This window comes from Mustela lutreola, chromosome 10, assembly GCF_030435805.1.
Source record: "Mustela lutreola isolate mMusLut2 chromosome 10, mMusLut2.pri, whole genome shotgun sequence".
NCBI classification, from domain to species: domain Eukaryota; kingdom Metazoa; phylum Chordata; class Mammalia; order Carnivora; family Mustelidae; genus Mustela; species Mustela lutreola.
The window spans coordinates 42,085,264-42,106,168 of NC_081299.1; the positions used below are offsets into that span (position 1 = coordinate 42,085,264).

Genomic DNA, 20,905 nt, shown 5'->3' on the forward strand with positions numbered 1-20,905 from the left:
CAGAGGCTTTAACCCACTGAGCCACCCAGGTGCCCCAAAAAATATGTATTTTAAAAGACCTTCCTCATTTCGAGATTTTAAAAATTTCCCCCTGGTTCCATCAAGTATTTTTTAGTTTCATTTTTTTTACATTTAAATCTTTGATATATCTGAAATTTATCTTGATAAATAGTGTGAGGTGTAGATCCAAGTTAGTTTTTTCTAGATGGCTATGCAGTTATTTTAACACCAAAAATACTGTTTTTTTTTTTTTTTAAAGATCTTATTTATTTGTTGCCAGAGACACAGACACAGAGAGAGAGAGTATGAATAGGCAGGGGGAGCAGTGGGGCAGAGGGAGAAGCAGGCTCCCCGATGAGCAGGGAGCCCCATGTGGGACTCAGTCCCAGGACCCTGGGATCATGTCTTGAGCCAAAGGCAGATGCCCAACTGACAGAACCACCCAGGGGCCCCACTGGCTGTGGAAGTGTTTAGAGGTCAGAGAAATGTGGAGAAGCCAGAGCAGCCAATGAGATAGAAGAAGATCCAGGGGAGTCTAATGCCATGAGAGCCAAAGAGGAAGAAATGATCAGCTGTGTCTAGTACTCATGGTAGTAGGTCAAGTAAGAGCGAAAACTGATGTTTTTAAATTATGTCACTGGTGGCCTTGATAAGAGCATTTTGGTAGAATAGTAAGAGGATGGGTCCACAAACTACGGGGGAAAGGAAGTCAAGACATCAAGGAGCACAATACAGGCCACCTTTATGAGATGTTTTGCTGTAAAGAAGAGCAAAGAAATGAGGCAGGCTGGAGAGAGAGGCTGAGAGCTGCAGAGTCGAGCTGCGTCAAGAGAGGTATTTCCATTTTTTTGTTTTTTTCTGAGATGAAAGAAATAAGTCTATGTTGGTATGTCATTAGGAGAGAAAAACAGAATAATGATGCAGAAGATAAGAAGAATTGCTGGATAGATGTTTTTGAGGAAATGAAACCATGTGGGGCTTAACACTGTGCTACTGAAAGTGTGATTTGTGGTCTACAGATGGTCTCTGAAAAGCTTGTTACCAATTTATGGTAGAAATTGAGAGTAAATATTTAGAAGCTTTTTTAAAAAAAGGTTTTATTTATTTTAGAGAGAAATAGAGAGTGTGAGTTCGGGGAGAAGCAGGAGATGAGGGAGAGAGAGAATCTCAAGAAAACTCCTTGCTGACCATGGAGCCCAACGTGGAGCTTGATCTCATGACCCTGATATCAATACCTGAGCCAAAACGAAGAGTCGGACACTTAACTGAATGAGCCACCCAGGTGGCCCTAGAAAAATTTTGTCTGTGAATTTATTTATTTATTTTAAATATTTTATTTATTTATTTGACAAAGAGAGACAGTGAGAGAGGAAACACAAGCAGGGGAAGTGGGAAAGAGAGAAGCAGGCTTCCTGTGGAACAGGAGTGACCTTGGGCTCAATCCCAGACGCTTAATGACTGAGCCACCCAGGCACCCCTATCTGTGGAATTTAATAACAAAAAGTCTGGCAGAGAGTTGTCAAATTCATAGATATGGGAAGTAGAGTGATGGCTGTTGGGGTTGGAGGAGGAAAGAATAAGGTGATTGTTTAATGGGTACAGAGTTTCAGTTTTACAAAATGAAAATAGTGCAGGAGCTGGTTGGTGGTTGGTGGCAGCACAACAATGTGATTAATGCCCTTGAACTGTACTTTTAAAAATGGTGAAGATGGGGGTGCCTGGGTGGCTCAGTGGATTAAGCCGCTGCCTTCAGCTCAGGTCATGATCTCAGCGTCCTGGGATCGAGCCCCGCATCGGGCTCTCTGCTCCACAGGGAGCCTGCTTCCCTTTCTCTCTCTCTCTGCCTGCCTCTCTGCCTACTTGTGATCTCTGTCTGTCGAATAAGTAAATAAAATCTTTAAAAAAAAAAAAATGGTGAAGATGGGGACGCCTGGTTGGCTCAGTTGGTTAAGCAGCTGCCTTCGGCTCAGGTCATGATCCTAGCGTCCTGGGATTGAGTCCCACATCGGGCTCCTTGCTCGGCAAGGAGCCTGCTTCTCCCTTTGCCTCTGCCTGCCATTCTGTCTGCCTGTGCTCGCTCGCTCTCCCCCCACCCTGATAAATAAATAAAATCTTTAAAAAAAAATGGTGAAGATGGTAAAAAAATGATCTGGGCTTGCATTTAGTATGTCTGTTTTAAAATTTAACTTGTTTTAGTAATTAGTTTTTATTGCATTTTACAAAAATTAGGTTTGAGATCAGAGGAAAAAAAGTCTTTTAGCACAGGTAGTTTGAGAAGTGCTAAGAAGAGTTTGATCTCAGTTAAAAGTCAAGTGTTCATGCCTACTAAGGAAAGGAAGGCAGAATATAGCAACAGAATTACAGGAAGAGCAGTTAGAGATAGGCTGGAAATCATGGTGGCTGTGGATGTTCTCTCTCAATCTCTCTCTCTTTCTCGGCTTCATTTTCTCAGTGAATTAGTAGCAAAATCATCAGTTAAGTGAGGATGAGGGAGGAAGGTTTGAAAAAAGATATGAAACAGTCATCTAGTACGGTGGGACGGTATGTGGAACTGGAGCAATGTAGATAAGCATTAAGGGCCTATTTGAGAATAGTAGGTTATCAGATTTAAAGAGAGCCAAGTCAGTATGATTCTGGATTTTTCTCCACTCTCCTCGGTTTTGCTGCAGGTTTAGGATTAGAGTTTCATCAGATGAGCACAAGGAAAGGAGAGCAGGATTGGAGAAATGAAGGCTAATAGCTAGTAATGATTTTCATGATGGATGACAGAATGTAAACTCAAGGACGTTCAAGGACGAAGTGAGGATATAAGGGCCATGTAAGGAATAGTGCAAAGCTAGTAGGATCAGTGGATTTTGAGTCTTGCAGAAGGTGAAGTTTTGGATTTGGGTATTAGAGGAAGAGACCTAGAAATGAAGTGTGTAGTGATGGGAGAGAGTGGGATGATTAAAATTGAGATTATACAGGGGTTACAATTATTGGTAATGAGATCTAAAGAAAGAGTATGGAGGGACACCTGGGTGGCTCAGTTGGTTAAACAGCTGCCTTCGGCTCAGGTCATGATCCCAGAATCCTGGGATCGAGTCCCACATCAGGCTCCTTGCTCAGCAGGGAGCCTGCTTCCCCCTCAGCCTCTGCTTACCATTCTGTCTGCCTGTGCTCGCTCTCTCTCCCACTCTCTCTGAAGAATAAATAAAATCTAAAAAAAAAAAAAAAAGAAAAAAAGAAAGAGTATGGAAATGAGAAGCTGAGGCAAAGGTGATTCCTAGTGGAGAGGAACCCGAGATATGAAGGCATTGAAAGAATTATCTAAGAGAACGGAAATCACCAAGAATTATGACAATGGACAGGAAAAGCAAGTGTCTATAGATTACTGAAAGGAGTAAAGGCTCCAATCTCCTGCTATGACGTAATACCTGAAGCTCTTATTTTTAGAGGTTAAGCTACGATTTGAGGGGGTGTGGCTCCTTTAAAGGCCAGGCGCCGGGAGGCTACTCCTGGAGTCTGCGCAGTGAGGAGGGGGCGGGACCAAACGCGCTCGCCGGTGGGGGCGGGTCTCACGGGGTGGAGTCTGCGCTCCGGGTCGGGCTGCGGCTGCGGCTGCGGCGGCTGCACGTCCAGCTTCTGAGAGAAGGAGGCCGAGGCCTGGGCCAAGCCCGGAGCCGCCGCTTCCCGGAGCCTCCTGGAGCCCCCGCGCCGGCTCAGCCTGGGGGCGGGCTCAGGCCCGGCCCGCCGCCGAACCCAGGACAGAGGCTGCACGTCCGAGGACCAGGCCGGCGCAGCCATGGTGAGGGAACGAGGCCTGCCCGAGCGGCAGCCGCACGCCGCACGCCGCCCTAGCCCCCGCGGCCTGCCCCTCCCTAGCTCTGGTGCCCCCTCTGTCCTCTGCCTTTACCTCATCCGCTTGTTACTGTCCCCCTCGGCGCCCCGCTTCTCCTTTCCCCTGTTCCCCGTCCACCTGCTGGGGTGACATCCCCCCCAGCTCTCTCCTCGGTGACACCCTTTTTTTTAATCACCCCCAGTGACAGCTTCTTTCGCGTTCCCCTTTGCCGCCCCCTCCTCGTCCTTTAACCCGACCTTCCTTTTCTCCTCTGCCATTTTGCTGCTTTTATCTCATTTGGGATCTCTGTACCTCTCTTCTTCCCAATTTTCGTCCTGCTCTTTGCTCTCGCTTCTTACACCCTTTCATTATTTTATCTCCACTGCCCCCTCCTCTCCGTATCCTTTCTCCCCTTCGTCCTCTACGAGCCACATTTCCTCTCCCCCTTAATCGGATGTCCTTTCTCCCCCGCTCTCACAGCTGTCCCCATTTCCTTCTAAGGCTTCAGGGGTCTATGCAGGAACAATTTGAGGGCGATTGCTTCCCAGGAACAGTGGGGCGGGCAGATAGGGATTTGTAAGCTTTCTTCTTTATCTTTTTTGTAGACGGGAAGGGAGATGGGAAGTATTGGTGAAAGCCTGGACTCCGTATTGCCTAGTGTTATTGCAAAACCTGGGTGATAGTGTGTTTTGGACTGAAGCATGGGGTGACGGCCAGCATCCGTCCTATGACCTTTTGAGATATCTAGCCTTTGACAAATAATTAAACGTGCTTTGAAACGTATTTTTATTTTGAGCGCCTTTTAATGTGGAGGTACATACAGCTAGGGAAATTTTTTAAAAATCTGTACTTGCAGGCTTAACCAGAACAAACGGTTTGTTTTTGTTTGGAGACAGAGACCAGGGCATCTGATGACTGAAAATCAGGTTAGCGGTCAGATTGTGCCAGTCTTCTTTAATACCTACCAATACCATCTTTGTTTTGCTCTCCCTGCCTTTAGTTGAGAGACCCTTATATTTGCAAATTTTCTCCTTCTTGTTTCAAAATAAGTTGAAGCTTCAGTTGGTTTTTCAAAGAGTGGGGTTACACATGGTTTGCAGTGTATTTAATAAACACATTGCTGATCATATCAGCAATCTAAATTTTGGTCTCTGGGAGGAGAAAGATATTCTGGTTAAAACCAAGTCCTGGTAATCATGTTCTAGGAGGTTAGTCAGTTTTTGTTTTTACCCCATTCATTTTTTTAGGAAAGAGGTTTGTTGTAGAATCTTTTAATCTGTGAACTTTGTCTAACTGACTGCATTGTTAGGTGGTTCTTCTGTGTCTGCCTCCACAACAACTCTTCACATACACAGTCTATCACACTGCCTTTGTGTGCTAACCTGCTTCTCCTCCTGAAATGTGGGGTTTTTCTAGGCAGCAATTGTGCCTACTTATTCCTGTTATTCCCAGTGCCCAGGCCATGTACATGCTTGAATGATTCATTTTGTATTCTCATATGATCTTAAACTGAAATTTGAGACAATTAGGGAACTACATGGAAGAGTGAGTTGGAGAATTTTATTTTTGGTACAAAAAGTAAATTTAGTAAGATCTGATGATTTCTTTAGAATAAAGTAAGCTGTTCTGCCTAAGACACCAAATTTCTAGGTTTTTGGAAGCATTGGCTATCCCACTGAGAATAAATGTATGAGTAGAGAGGGAGAAAATTTAAACTCTTTCCGGGTATTTAGGATCCAAAGGTGTCATTTGAGCTGTGCCAGAAAGATGAATATGATTTATATAGATCATTTTGGAAAGGCAAAGACTGCTTTGTTGTGAATATGAGTAGAAAGTAATTGAGATGTATTGTAGGTAACAGATTACCTTTATTTAGCATGGAGAGATGAGGAAAAGAGAATGTATAGTAGGAAATGTGACTAGAAAGATACATTACGTATGACTATAACTTCGACTTTGCCTGCAGCTAACTTGATTTTCTTCACTTGTTAAAACACATACCTGCAGGGCGCCTGGGTGGCTCAGTGGGTTAAGCCTCTGCCTTCGGCTCAGGTCATGATCTCAGGGTCCTGGGATCGAGTCCCGCGTCAGGCTCTCTGCTCAGTAGGGAGCCTGCTTCCTCCTCTCTCTCTCTCTGCCTGCCTCTCCATCTACTTGTGATCTCTGTCTGTCAAATAAATAAATAAAATATTTAAAAAAAAAAAAAACAAAAAACACATACCTGCAGAGTAAGAGTGTATGTCTGGGAGAAGTGAAGAGAATGCAAAGTATTAGCTTATTATGAGTTGAGAATTACGTAGAGGCTACTTGTTTTCTACTTCCATCTGCAATATATGTAGTAGGCACTCAGTAAATAGAGTTAAACATTATTATAAAGCTTTGTATTTTAGTTTTCAAAATTTTCATTGTTATGTTGTGTTTTGAATACTTAAGATATCTAAAACAAGGATTCTCAGACTTTACCATAAGTCAGAATCAGCTGGAGGTTTGTGCCACCACTTCCTGAGTTTGATTAGGTTAGAGTAAGGCCTCATAGTTTGCATTTTTGTGTTTCTAACAAGTACTCATGTTATTTTGATGTTCCTGTTCTGTGACGAACACTATGAGAACCACAGCTTTAAGATGTAGTTCTTACTTTTTATTTTATTTTATTTTTTGAGTGCCATTGACTGTTGGCACTGGGGATATGACAAATAATAATAGATATGATCCTTGCCTTTTTATATATTGTATTTGTGGACAATCTAAACATTAAGCAAAAGAGTAATTTTAAATGCAAAGTGTACATGGGCCTGTGCATGGTTCAGTTGTTTAGCCTTCAGCTCAGGTTATGATCCCCAGGTCCTAGGATCAAGCTCCACATTGGGCTCCCTGCTCAGCAGGAAGCCTGCTTCTCCCTCCCCCTGCTTGTGTTCCCTCTCTCACTGTGTCCCTCTCTGTCAAATAAATAAATAAAACCTTAAAAAATAATTTAAAAAAATGCAAAGTGTGCTAAGAAAGGAAAAGTTGTGGGATCATTGTATGGGATAGTCACAGCTGGCTTCTCAGGATTTTACTTTTAGGAAGAAAACTGAAAGATTAAATTATAGGAGTTGGATTGTGGAAAACCAGATAATAGAATGGCACAGTGAATGATCTGTGGTGGTACCTGTCTTTAGCCTGCTTAACTCTCTGTATCCTGGAGTTAGTTCTCAAGGAACTCAGGGAAACCTCATCTGCCTTGCATACCCCTCAAAAAAACCCCTAAGTTACACCCTGTCTATTATGTATCCCTCTTTCATAGAATATATATCAATTATAATTATAACGAGAAGCAGCCACATGTGCTAAAAAGAAAGAAATCAGGGTAGAATATAAAGTGACATTGTATAGTTAACCCTTGAACATTGCCAGGGTTAGGAGCATCAACCCCTGTCCCAGTATAACTTTTACATCCTCAAAAACTTAACTACTGATAGCCTACTGTCGACTGGAAGCCTTACCAATAACAAATAGTCAGTTAATGCTTACTTTGTATGTTGTATGTATTATAAACTGTATTCTTATAAGATAGAGAAAAAATGTTACTAAAAAAACATAAGGAAGAGAAAATACATTTACAGTACTTTACTGTAAAAAATCTGTGTATAAGTGGACCCACACATTTCAGAACTGTCCTGTTTAAGGGTCAAAGGTATATGAGTGTGTGGCAACTATTTTAGATAGTATGGTTAGGCTAATATTTATTGAAGATGGTTGTGTATTTTCAGAGCTGTTTTAAGTGCTTTATATATTTTAATGCTCATAGCAACCCAATGAGAAAAAATACTAGCTCTGTGAAGTAGAGACCATGTTTGTTTGGCTCACCATTTTATCTTTTAACACTTACATAATACCTGGTGCATTATAAATGCTCAATAAATATTTGTTAAATGACTTTGGGGATGATCAGAAAGTCAGGGAGGCATTGTTGAAAAAGGGACATCTGAATTGGAGGTTGTAGCAAGTGGAGTTTTATTGGTTAAGAGTTTGGGAAGGAAGACCATTCTAGGCAAAGGGACCAGCTTGAGCATAAAAACTGGGACCAAAGCAGGCATGATGTGCTCTAGGATCGAGGGTACAGGAAAAGATGAGACTAGGTGAGCCTAGGGTCAGATCATGGAGGACCTTGAGTTATAGGCTTATGAGTTTGGCCTCATTGGAAAGACCCAGACTACCTTCTTGTGTGAAGGAATATCATAATTAAGAGATTTTGAAGGTTATCTAAATCAGTATGAAACCTGTTTTGGTATGTGAAGAGCTATTGCAGTACTCTAGCTGAAAATAAGTGTGTGTGAACGTTCACCCTAGGCTTATTATGGTAGTGGTGATTTAAACTAGAGGAGGAAGAATAAAAGGAAATAAAATACAAAGTTAGAGTGGTGCCAGAGTACACTACTTTTTGGCAAAGTGTATTTTCCATAGAGGCATTACTATGGAGTTGTGGAAGCACAGAATCACTAACAGCTTTGCAGTTTTGCTCACTGGGCTTTAGTTCTCATATATGTTGCTGTTAGGGATTTATGAAAATATTAAAGTAAATTTACTATACCAAAGTCCTTTATTTACAAATAGTAGGTCTCCCAAAGATCATATATTAGGTCCTGTAAAAAGAGTCAGCGCTTCTCAACTTTTTTTTTTTAAAAGATTTTGTGTGGTATAAGGAATAATTTTAAGTAAAATGTACTTAGTTTTTAAATTACTTACATAGTTCACTAATATATTGAACAAAATATATTAAAAGAAGTTTTAGCCTTTTCCTGTTTAACAAATGACACATTAATGTAAGAGAAAGCATTATTTGTCATATTTTCAAATGAGTATATGTTACAATGTAGATTGAAATTATGTTTATGGCATCAAAATAAATAAGAACTGACTTTTTAACTTTAAATTTGGAACTCTTGCATTTTTGTACTTAAAAGAATCAGGTTTTTATAATTGTTCTTTTTTATTTCTAAATGACAAAAGGAATGGTTTCATGCTGCTACTTGCAAGCCTATGTCCACAAATAAAATATTGAAAGTATATGTAGTTCATTTCCAATAAATGAAAAGTCAAATTGGATATAATTATCACCGCATTTCCTCTTTTTTTAAAATATTTAATTTATTTGACAGAGCTCACAAGTAGGCAGAGAAATGGGGCGGGTGGGGAAGCAGGCTCCCTGCTGAGCAGAGAGCCCAATGCAGGGCTCGATCCCAGGACCCTGAGATCATGACCTGAGCCTAAGGCAGAGGCTTAACCCACTGAGCCACCCAGTGGGTTTTGTTTTGTTTTGTTTTTAACTTTTTATTTTAATTCCAGTTAGTTAACATACAGTGTTAGGCTAGTTTTAGGTGTACAATGGAGTGATGCAGCAGTTCCCGTGTATCACGTGACACTCATCACGCCAAGTGTGATACATCACCTGTTTAACTCCTACCCCATCCCCTCTGGTAGCCATCAGAATGTTCTCTGCAATTAAAAGTCTGTTTCTTGCTTTGACACTCTGGTTTTTTTTACTTTGCTTTTTTGTTTTGTTTCTTAAATTCCACGAGTGAAATTTGATACTCCTCTTTCTCTGTCCAACTTATTTTATTTAGCATTATGTTCTGTACTTCCATCCACATCATTGTAAATGGCAAGATTTCATTCTTTTTTTATGGCTGAATAGTATTCCAGTGTGTGTGTGTGTGTGTGTGTGTGTGTGCGTGCGTGCGCGCGCGCGCGCTCACGGGGACATCTGTACGCACGCACACATGTATCTATATCACATCTTCTTTATCAGTTCATCAATTGATGGACACTTGGGCTGCTGCCATGTCTTGACTATTGTAAATAATGATACTGTAAATGTAGGGGGTGCATGTATCCCTTTGAATTAATGTTTTTGTGTTCTTTGGATAAATACCCAGTAGTGTGTTAGCTGGATCACAGAGTAGTTCTGTTTTTAACTTTTAAAATGATACTGCACTCTCAATTTTAACGGCATTGAAAATAGTGTATGTTTCAAAATTTTATTGTATATAGAGCATACTTGGGCGTGTGTGTGAATTAGTGGACTCTACCATACTTAACGAGCCTGCAGTTTGGGTCCAGTTAGTTTATAGTGGTCTTACAGGGTTGCTAGGGCCACACAGGTTGTACTGCACAACTCAGGTGGCAGCCATGTATGTAGACAGCAATGGATCTACAAAGGTCTGTATCCTATGTACTTGGCAGTGTCTAGCACATAGTACGGGCTCAGCAAATAGTTGCTAAATGAAGGTGTTTTGCACAGTATACTAGGACCCTTATCTAGTCTTTTAATCTAATAATCTAATCAGTTTATGCGAGAAGTCTTTGCATTTTATGTTCAGTAATACTGAGCACACATTATTAGTTTTTTGTGCCTCTAAGTTTTGCTTCTACTGTTCCTTCTATCTAGAATGCTCTCTCCCTTCTTAACTTTTTGACTATTAAACCTTCAGTGTCCCTTTAAGGCCTATCTCCTTTGCAGAGCCTTCAGTTAACCTTCAGGCAGCCTTGGATTACTCCTTTCTATATGCCTCTCCTGTACTTGGTATTGTTAGTTAAGGAAGATGGATGGCTCTCCAGATTGTGAGTTCTCTGAGAACAAGGACAGTTTTTTCAACTTTATTTTTTAAACACTTAGCATAATGCCTAAGACATAGTAAGTAGGTAAATATTTGTTCAGTAGAAGAGTGTGTACACTTTGTAGAGAATCTGATCAGGTAATGTTGACTGAGATGTGAATCATGAAAGATGGAAAGAAAGATGAATACTCTCTGCAGGTCCCCTGAGGGGAAAAGGAGGTTTGGTGGGCAAGAAATGTTGGATCAGATAATTTTTCTCTTACTAGCCCAAGTGATACTTTAGACCTGGGATATATGTATGTTTCTGTCTAGAAAAGTTCAGCAGGAACAGTTGGGGGGAGGAAGCCAAATGATTTCCAGATGAATTGCTAAGCAATGTCATTGTATAAACACTTCAAAATTATTTGTCTATAATTTGTGCAGATGTCCTTCCAGAGAATAGAATATTTAAACACAGGTAGTAAAGAGAATAATTTATTCGTAAATCTAGAGGGGTGGTTAAATATTTAAACATTTTGTTGGCTCTGTATAAAGATCTTCTGTTTTTTTCTTTTTTCCTATATAGTTCTCCCTTGTACGAACATTTTTCTTAGCTCTCCAGCATTTTAATGCCTATGCAATGTCATATTCTCCTTTTCTAAGGACATTTTTAAAGTTTGAATGTTCTTGGTTATATAATATCAGTTTTTTTTCTTTTCATAGAACTTGTAACCTTTTGGCCAATCAGTTCACCTCTCTATGCCTCCATTTAAGCATCTCTAAAATGAAAAAGTTATATTAAGTCTTCTCTGTGATCCCTTTCACCTCTTAAGATTCTAGCAAGTCAAAACTAAATTATTATAGTAGATACATTCTATTAGCTCTAGCACTGTGGGATCAGGGCACTTGAGCTCTTACCTCCGTGAGTATATTACCCAACTTTTCATACCAAAAAATTTTGGTTTTGTTAATATTTGCATAGTACTTTAATATTTTAAAGTCATTTTTTGTGTACACATCCCATTTATTTTTCATCACCATTTTGTGAAGTAGTCAAGATAGAAGTTTAGCATCAGTTTTACAAATAAGAAAACTGAGAAGTTAATTTATTTTCCTAAGATCACACAGTTAGTAAATGGCAGAGCCAGCACTGACTGCAGGCCCAGTGTTCTTTCCATTATTAACCTGGCTTCTCTGTTTACCATATTGTATTTCAAAACTCATGCTAGTAGTTAAGAGAAAAATAATGCTGAAATATCTCCTTGAGTTCATGAATCCTATATCTGCTCATATGCTTAGTGATTACTGACCTGAATTTTTGTTTTGTTTCTTAGATTTTTTATTACATGAGCTAAGGTGGAAAGGAAGGGGATTTATTTACCTTTCCAGGCCTTTATCTTTTTTTAGATAGAATTCTAACTTCTTGCCCTTTAGCATATAGCTATTGGCCCCACTGACCAGGCCTTGAAGTGATACACGCAAGCTCACCTTATCTATGTTTTTGTCTGGCATCTAGGGAATTTTAAGGAATAGTTGATGATTTTTAAAAAAGAAAAATAAATCCCCATAATCCATTTCAAATGGTTTGATATATCTGTACCCTTGAACACAATATATCTGTGCGCTTGGTATACCTTCTTCACCTTCTTCCTCATTTGTAAAATGATTGTATTTGGGGAAGGAGAAGATGAAGGGTTTATAGCATATCTATGGTTATCTTAGATGTTTATTGCTAGAAGTCTGACTTGGTTGAATCAGTAGTAGAAAATACAAAAAGCAAAACAAAACACCAAAAACCCCCCAAATCCAAAACTAATAAACTAAGAAGAGGTTTCCCATGGAGTACTACTAAAATGAGTGGTCAAAGATTGTCCAGTATCTGAAGTTTCTTATACCTGTGAACTCATGACACTTGTCTGCCTTTCATTCCCATGCTTTAATTTCAGGGTTAGACATATGACTTGATATTTCCCTATGGACACATAGTCTTTTTATCTAGGGGCAAAAGTATTTTAAATACACCTAACAATAGATTTGTGCCTGATTCTTCATTTGTTCAGGCAATAAACATTTAGTGCCCACTGTGTAGAAGGCATTATTTTAGGCTCTGGGAATATAGCAGTGAACAAAATACAGTTTTGTTCTATACAGTTTATATTCTATAATAATGGGTAGTATTTACTGAGCAGTTAATATATCAGTCAGTGTTCTATGTATCTTGTGCTTAGAATGTATTTAATTCTGATAATGACCCTATGATGTAAATACTGTCATTGTCTGCATTTTACAGACCATAAAACTGAGGTGCAGAGAGATAGGTACTTTGCCCAAGATTACATCATTTTGTAAGTAGGAGAGCTGGCACTTTAAACTAGGCAGGCTGACTCCCAAATCATCACTTTTCAGAGCAATATTACACAATCCTTCAGAGAGATGTCAATGAACTGGTTTCAAACATAAAATGATCAACTTTGTAATCTTTGTAGTCACTGGTTTCTGGCCCAATCTTAAGGAAAAAAGATCATCCAGCTATACCAAAAAAAAAAAAAAAAAAAGAAGAAGAAGAAGAACAAGAGGAGCACTATCAGAGCCATTTCTCTTCTCTTGGAGAATTTGTCAGGTTCTGGAGCATTTCAGGTAGGAAATGAGATTTTGAGCCTGATTCACACGAGTTAGAACTGAGACATCTATAAAAAGCCAGGATCCTAAAATGTCTACACCCTTTCTGAAAAGGTAGACTAAAAAATGTCTGCCCGATGGTATAGGGAGACAAAGAAGCTTATTTGTTTTGATATGGACTCTTCTGAAAATTTACAGTCATAAACTTGCTGTCCTATGTGTCTGTTAAATTTATATTACTAGTGTGAGATCATTGCTAGTAGGAAGGGAATATTTACTGAATAATTATCAGGCATTGTGCTACAGGTTTTAAACACTTTCTCACTTCATCCTAACAATAGCATCATGAGGTAAGTGCCAATATTATCCCCATTCTACCAAGGACAGAACTGAGGGTCAGAGAAGCTAGGTAATTTGTAGTGTAACACCACCTAGAATTCAAATCTAGGTCCAGTATGCTTCCTACTAACCGCAGTGCCTCTGGAAAAGGCACTTCATTTTTGTAACTTAGTTCCTTATCTGTAAAATGAAATTTGTAATATTTCTCCTTTCACAAGATTATTTTATCAAATGAAATAAAGGATGTGATGTTGCTTTGTTTATTGTAAGACACTGTTACCAGCGTCATCCATAAAGTGTATTTTTTCCTAATAATTAACCAGAAGACCTCAATATTCAGTGATCCTGAAACCTACAAGGTCTATCTTGAGGAATTAAGGCAATTTTAATATTTTTATACCAGATTTTTCCTGAAGTAGTGTCAATAGAAGAAATGAAATCAATTTTCAGACAAGTTATAATCTAGTAATTTACTAGTTCATTCAAGAAGTAATTTATTAGGTACATTTTTGGGGGCTTCAGTTCCAAGTGTAAAAGATGCCTGATCTCCTTTTTTTTTTTTGGTCATGCCAGCAGCAGTGGAAGCCCTAGTCCCTTCCAATAGTAGACTACAGTTGTGATATATAGACAATTCCTAGTGTCCCCCACCTCCCTACTTGGTAGAAATGGATGGGCTACTGCTTAGATAATTGAAATGCTGCTTTACCATGACCCTGGCAGTAACCGATGAAGCTTTTAAAACTATAAAACAATCCAACCTATAAAATAGATAACTAAGTCATGGGGGAGTGACTGAGAATGCTTCTAGCTTGAGTGTTGTATAGATGACTAAATACTTTAAGGAAAGAGCATATAAGAAAGCAAAAAAAAAAAAAAAAAAAAAAAGATTAAGGATGATTAAAAGAAAGCCACGAGAAGGTTTAGAAAGAGCTAATGAGTCCATATGAGATTCCTCAAAGACAGACCCTGTGGCCTCCAGAATCTCTCTGTAATGAGGTTTCTCTTTCAGTTAATTACCAGGAAGAATACACTTTATGGATGTCCCTTGTAACAATGTCTTAGAGCAAACAGAGCATATTCTTATCGTTTATTTGATACAATAACCTTATGAAGTGAAAGGAAAACTATTACAAATATCATTTTATGTATAAGGAAGCTGAGGCACAAAAATGAAATGGCTTTTACAGAGACATTGTAGTTAGAAGGAATTCTGGACCTAGGATTTTAATGCGTGATAGATAAGGAGGGATCTTTTTTGTGAAGGAAGGGATCCTGTTGTGTGGAAGGTGTGGAACTGGGTTCTGAAGAAAGGAAAGCAGTTCAAAAAGATGTACTGCTTATACCAGTGTGTCTTTTCTGAAGAGAGGGAAAGAGAGCTAATATCTCAGACATTTTCTGGCTATTAGGAAGTAGTCAAGTGGAAAAAGCTGTTTTGAGGAGCTGTTCTTTTTTTTGCCCTCTCTCCATTATCTCCTACCCCTCACTGTACCATGTTCTTATAAAAAGCAGTGTTTAAAAAGTAGGGAATCTGCTTATAGGTAGTTCATTTATTCACATACTCAGTAGACACTGATCATTTGCTCTGTACCAGAGGAGGGGACACAAAAATGGATAAGGCTCAGGTCTTTTTTTTTTTAAGATTTTATTTATTTATTTGACAGAGATCACAAGTAGGCAGAGAGGCAGGCAGAGAGAGAGAGAGAGAGAGAGAGGAGGAGGAAACAGGCTCTCCGGGGCTCAATCCCAGGACCCTGGGATCATGACCCGAGCCAAAGGCAGAGGCTTTAACCCACTGAGCCACCCAGGGGCCCCAAGGCTCAGGTCTTAACTCTAGTTGTTTCAATATGTGAGACATTGAGTTCCTCTGATAGATGATGAACTGTTCTAAAAATCCTTTCCTGACTCCTAGGGGCTTATAAATGATGTAGTTCCTCAGACATTAATTTTTATGTACTAAAGGCCCCATACTAGAGGACTACTTACTTAGTAAGTATTACTGCAGTTTAGTAATCATAAAGCTAAAGTTAGTGGATTAGGAGTTTACTGAAAGACTCTAGTCTTTTATGAAGAAATCTGACACTTGCAAGTGTTACAAAGCTCCTACTGCATATGCACAAATGGAGCTTTTTGGAATTCCTGTAATTTCTTGGAAGAGAGCTTTGTAATCAGTGCGTCAGCAGTGTTCTTGAGTTGGTAGTTTTTGTATGGTTGCTAGGTTTGAATCTTAATTATGAATTGTCATTAATTTAACTTCATTATTGGTGTCATTTGTTGTGTTTTATTTGGTTAATCTCGTGTGTGTTGATGTGTATTTGCATTAATAACATTTTTGACATAAAAATTTCCAAATTTAGACTTTGACAATGTATTGTTAATCAAATAGGAAACATTCATTTTCTTATTGTTAAACCAGGTATTTATAAAATTTCCTTATAATGATACTTCATTGTTAACACTCTTTCCATCTGGAATTTGGGAACCAAAGTGGGTAGGCTGTGAAGTTTTTCTGCCCCACTAATTGGGCCACAGGAAAAAAAAAATTTGAGAACTGTTTTTCTTGAATCACAGTCTAAAGGGGGAGACAGCCATGTAAGCAAAAGTAGGTGACTGTAATAGAGCTATATACAAAGTAGTGTGATTATATCTGCCTATGTTTTGGTATATGAGGGACATTATGGAGATGTGGACATAGATACTGGCTCTTGTAGTATGAATAGGAACTTGATAGATGGAAAGGTGCAGAAGGGCATTCTAGAAAGAGGGAACAGCATATATAAAGGGAACATGGCTACCACTGGTGAACATTACTTTGGTAAACCTCAGGTTCCTAACAGAAATAATTTCTATTCTTCATAACTCACAGAGTCGTCATGATTGTTTTGAAAAAGCTTTATAAATTGAAATGCCAGACAGATGTATATTGATGAAAATTCCTATTTTTTTTTTTTCCCAACATCTGGGAGCCTTTTGTGCCTCCCCTAGGTAATGCATGTCAAAACCTTTTCTGATTTCCTTTCATTCTAGTCATCCTTTTCCTCTGTTTTGTTCCTTCAAGGAGGGCCCTGCTCTATGATATCTAAAGGCAGGTGCAGACGAGAAGATAGGTGTATAAATTATATGCATAATAGTAGGATACATTCTTTAATTGCTTATGTATAACTGTTTAGGTTGTGTCCTATGTATCTAGTCTATGTATCTAGCAATATCATAATCCATGCAGCACAATCCCTTGGAGCCAAAAAGTCATTTCAGAATAACTCTTTAAGTCTTTATTTGCAAATTTTAGAACATTGTAAAGTAGAACGGAGTTCACAGATATGCTTCTCAAAAATCTCATTTTATTTCTTCTCTGTTTCCCTTTTATATCATAGCTGCTCCTCTGCTTTTCCTCTGCAAATTCTCCCAAGACTCCTTTGCAACCCAGTCCATCATTACCAGATATTTAAACCTCTGGGGAATGTAAGACTGTGTAAGAAAAAGGTATAAGAGCAGTGATGAGAAGTTACATATTTATATGTGTATATATACATAAATGTTTTCATTCAAAATTAAAATGTTACTGAGTCTAATAAAAATGTCTTTTAGTTTGAATACACGTATTGAAAAATATCTTTGATAAAATGACAGTTTCTTGGTTATCTTACAATATTTGGAAAGCAAAAACAGAGGCAGTCTCTTAAGTGGCTGCCTTGGGCTCTGGTCATGACCCCAGGGTTCTGGGATCAAGCCCCACATCAGGCTCCTTGCTCAGCTGGGAGCCTGCTTCTCCCTCTGCTTGCCACCCCCACTGCTTGTGCTTGCTCCCCTGCCCCACCTCAAATAAATAAATAAAATCTTAAAAAAAAAAAAGGCACAGAAACAGCTTTTATTCATTTCCACTTATTTTTATTTTAGTCTTTTTCCATTTTTAATAATTTGATATGTTCAGAAAGCCATATGAAACATTTGTGTAAGTCATGAAACATAATAAACAAATAGCTAAAAACCTGGCATCCCAACTTAAAAAATAGAACTTGACCACTGCAGTTTTACCCCGTGTGTTTCTCTATGCCATAACCCCCTACCCTTGAGGTATCCTCTGTCCTTTTTTATTTCATCTCTCCCTTGTTCTTCTGTATAGATACACTACAACATATTTAATTTAGGGGCGCCTGGGTGGCTCAGAGGGTTAAGCCTCTGCCTTAGGCTCGGGTCATGGTCTCAGGGTCCTGGGATCGAGCCCTGCATCGGGCTTTCTGCTCGGCAGTGAGCCTGCTTCCCCCTCTCTCTGCTTGTCTCTCTGCCTCTCTACCTACTTGTGATCTCTCTCTCTCTCTGTCAAATAAATAAATAAAATCTTTAAAAAAAAAACCATATTTAATTTAGAGGTAACTTTTTAAGCTTCTGAAATGTTTTTCAGGCAATATAATTTCCTATGGCTGTGTAGATGTTTAATTGAAATCCTGCTTCGTATAGTTTTTATTTAGCTTAGTAATATTCTACTCCTAGCATTTTGCCATGTCATTAAAAGTTATTCAGAAACATACATATTGCTGTATAGTATTATATAGAATTGACATACTATGATTTGCTTACCATTTCTTTCTATTTTAGCCATTTGAATGTGTGGGTTTTTTGTTGTTGTTGTTTGGGTTTTTTTTTTTTTTTTTTTTTTTTTTTTTTGGTCAGAAAAACTGTGATAAGTCCCTTTATGTAAAAACCTTTGTTATTATCTCTGATTATTTACTATTTTTAGGTAAATTCTACCTAATGAAGTACTGGACCAAGAGTGTTGGTGGTTTTTGTTTTGTTTTGTTTTTTATATTTTATTTTTATTTATTTTATTTTTTTTTAAAGATTTTATTTATTTATTTGACAGACAGAGATCACAAGTAGGCAGAGAGGCAGGCAGAGAGAGAGAGGAGGAAGCAGGCTCCCTGCTGAGCAGAGAGCCCGATGTGGGGCTCGATCCCAGGACCCCGGGATCATGACCTGAGCTGAAGGCAGAGGCTTTAACCCACTGAGCCACCCAGGCGCCCCTATATTTTATTTTTTGAATGTGGGTGTTTTTATGAATATTGAATCTTTTTCATTTCCAGACAAATTGTCCCAGTTTACACTCTTACTAGCAGTATTTGAGAGGACCAATCTGGGCAAATTTTATTTGAATAAATCACTATGTCAGGATTATATCCTGTTCTAGAAAACACCACATTATGGGGCGGCTGGGTGGCTCAGGGGGTTAAGCCGCTGCCTTCGGCTCAGGTCATGATCTCAGGGTGCTGGGATCGAGTCCCGCATCGGGCTCTCTGCTCAGCAGGGAGCCTGCTTCCCTCTCTCTCTCTGCCTGCCTCTCCATCTACTTGTGATTTCTCTCTGTCAAATAAATAAATAAAATCTTAAAAAAAAAAAAACCACCACATTAACTAAAAAAATAAATAAAAAGAACTGCACTCTTGTTTTGTACTGGAATTATTGTTTTAGCTATTTGCTGTAGGGTATTTTTTTCAGGGATTGTTCAGGGACCAAGTCATTCTCCACTTGCTGTACTTGTGGTAGTTAATTACAGGGCTTAGTTATCTCTCCTGATCACTCCCTCTGAGAATTTATCTATTCTTACAATTCAGCTGTCACTACTAGGGGATGCTATTTAAATCTGCATATTCAGCTCAGTTCTTTCACTGGAGCCTTAGTTCCTTTTCTGTCCTTGCCTGAGCAGAACAGACTCTCCTTGACTACAACAAATTCCCCTGAAGAAAGAATGCTTTGCCTAGTCTTCTTACTAGTTTTGTCAGTGAGGTTATGGAAGTATTCCATATCCACTGTTTTGTTTTTTATTTTTATTTTCTAACTTTTTGACAATTTCAGACTTAAAAATGTTGCAAAAATAATACAAGGAATTCTCACATAGCACTCACCAAAATTGCCCAAACTTTTAGCATTTTATCTCCTGTGGTTTATCATGCTTCTCTCTTGCCCCCCCCCCCCACAACTTTTTTTTCCTCTCTGGTTACCCTGGTTAACTCCTACATTAAATCTTAGAGTTATTATTTTTTTTTAATATCCCAGCTTCCCTTCCTCCACCTCCCTTCCTCTCTCACCAGAGGGTGCTACATGAAATGAAAAAAATGGTGAGATGTTTGATATTAAATACCTTGATACCTTGGCTCGATTCTGCCACATTCTAACTGGATGAATTTGGGTTTGTTATTCTTTCTGAGCTCTGGTATTCTCCTATACAAAATAGTGTCTACTATACCAGCTCCACAAGACTGTTGTGAGTTCTAAATGAGATAATAATATGTCAAAAGTATGCTATATGAATGTTGGTCAATCCTTCAAATAACAGTTGCCTGTTTAGTAGAGTGCCAAGCATCGTGCTAGATACTGGGGGTTCAGAAATGCTTACTTGATGTTGTTAATTCTTCCCTCAAATTATTTTTCACTTTTGATTTTTTTTCCATTTTCATTGCCTGTTCCCTAATCCACAGCATTATCACCTCATGTCTGAGCCATGGCCCTCAAATTGTTTTTTGGAATTTATATCAGTACCAAAGTAATAATTGTTCTGAGAGATAGTATGGTATAGTGGAAAAGGTATGGACTTCATTATCATTAACAGATCTGGGTGGGGTCTTAGCCCCAGTTTTGTTTTGTTTTTTTAAAGATTTTATTTATTTATTTGAGAGAGAGAGAGAGAACATAAGCAGGAAGAGGGGGGAGGGAGAAGCAGACTCCCTGCTGAGCAGTGACCCTGCCACAGGGCTCAGTGCCAGGACCCCAAGATCATGCCATGAGCTGAAGGGCAGGTGCTTAACTAAGTGAACCACCCGGGCATCCCTTGGCCCCACTTCTTAGAAATATTGTGACACAGGGCAAGTCCCTTTACTAGTCTTCTAATTTGAACTCCTTTTTCTTTTCTTTTCTTTTTTTTTTTTTTAAATCAGCAAATGTCAGGGACTATGCTGCGTGCTGTGGATATGAAGAAGCCGTTAATAGGTTCCTTGAACTTGAAAAACATCATGGTCTTGTTGGGGAGACATACAGTCATAAAAACTGATTAATATGGGATTGTAAAAGAAACCTAGATTTGGAATCAAATATAAATGGCAGCTTATGTAATGATTTTTTTTTAAGATTTTATTTATTTATTTGACAGACAGAGATCACAAGTATGCAGAGAGGCAGGCAGAGAGAGAGGGGGAAAGCAGGTTCCCTGCTGAGCAGAGAGCCCCGAAGTGGGGCTCCATCCCAGGACCCTGGGAAGGCAGAGGCTTTAACCCCCACTGAGCCACCCAGGGTCCCTGCCTATGTAATGATTTATTAAAGCACAAACTGAACTCTACAGTCAGATTGCCTGGAGTCTTAATTCTGGCTCTGCCACTTCTTAGCTGTATCATCATAGATAAATAAACCTCTCAAAACTTCAGTATCCTCATCTTTGTAGAATGGGGATACTGAAAGAATTTAACTTAAGGATTTTTTATGAAAAGTAAATGAAATTATGTATGTAAAGTGCTTAACATAGTTTATAGCATACAGCATATATTAACAAGTAGTATGAACTCAATAA

The 20,905-nt window shown here is 38.9% G+C and overlaps 1 protein-coding gene across 1 annotated transcript in view; it reads left to right on the forward strand.

The window, feature by feature from the left end:
- The first annotated feature begins 3,545 nt into the window (after window positions 1–3,545).
- The window catches only part of ZYG11B (zyg-11 family member B, cell cycle regulator), a 90,427-nt gene continuing 73,067 nt past the window's right edge, over window positions 3,546–20,905 (forward strand). Inside the window, exon 1 of the mRNA XM_059135980.1 lies at window positions 3,546–3,787. Within this exon, the coding sequence (XP_058991963.1) occupies window positions 3,785–3,787 (3 nt within the window). The 5' untranslated portion in view covers window positions 3,546–3,784. The remainder of the gene's footprint in view (window positions 3,788–20,905) is intronic.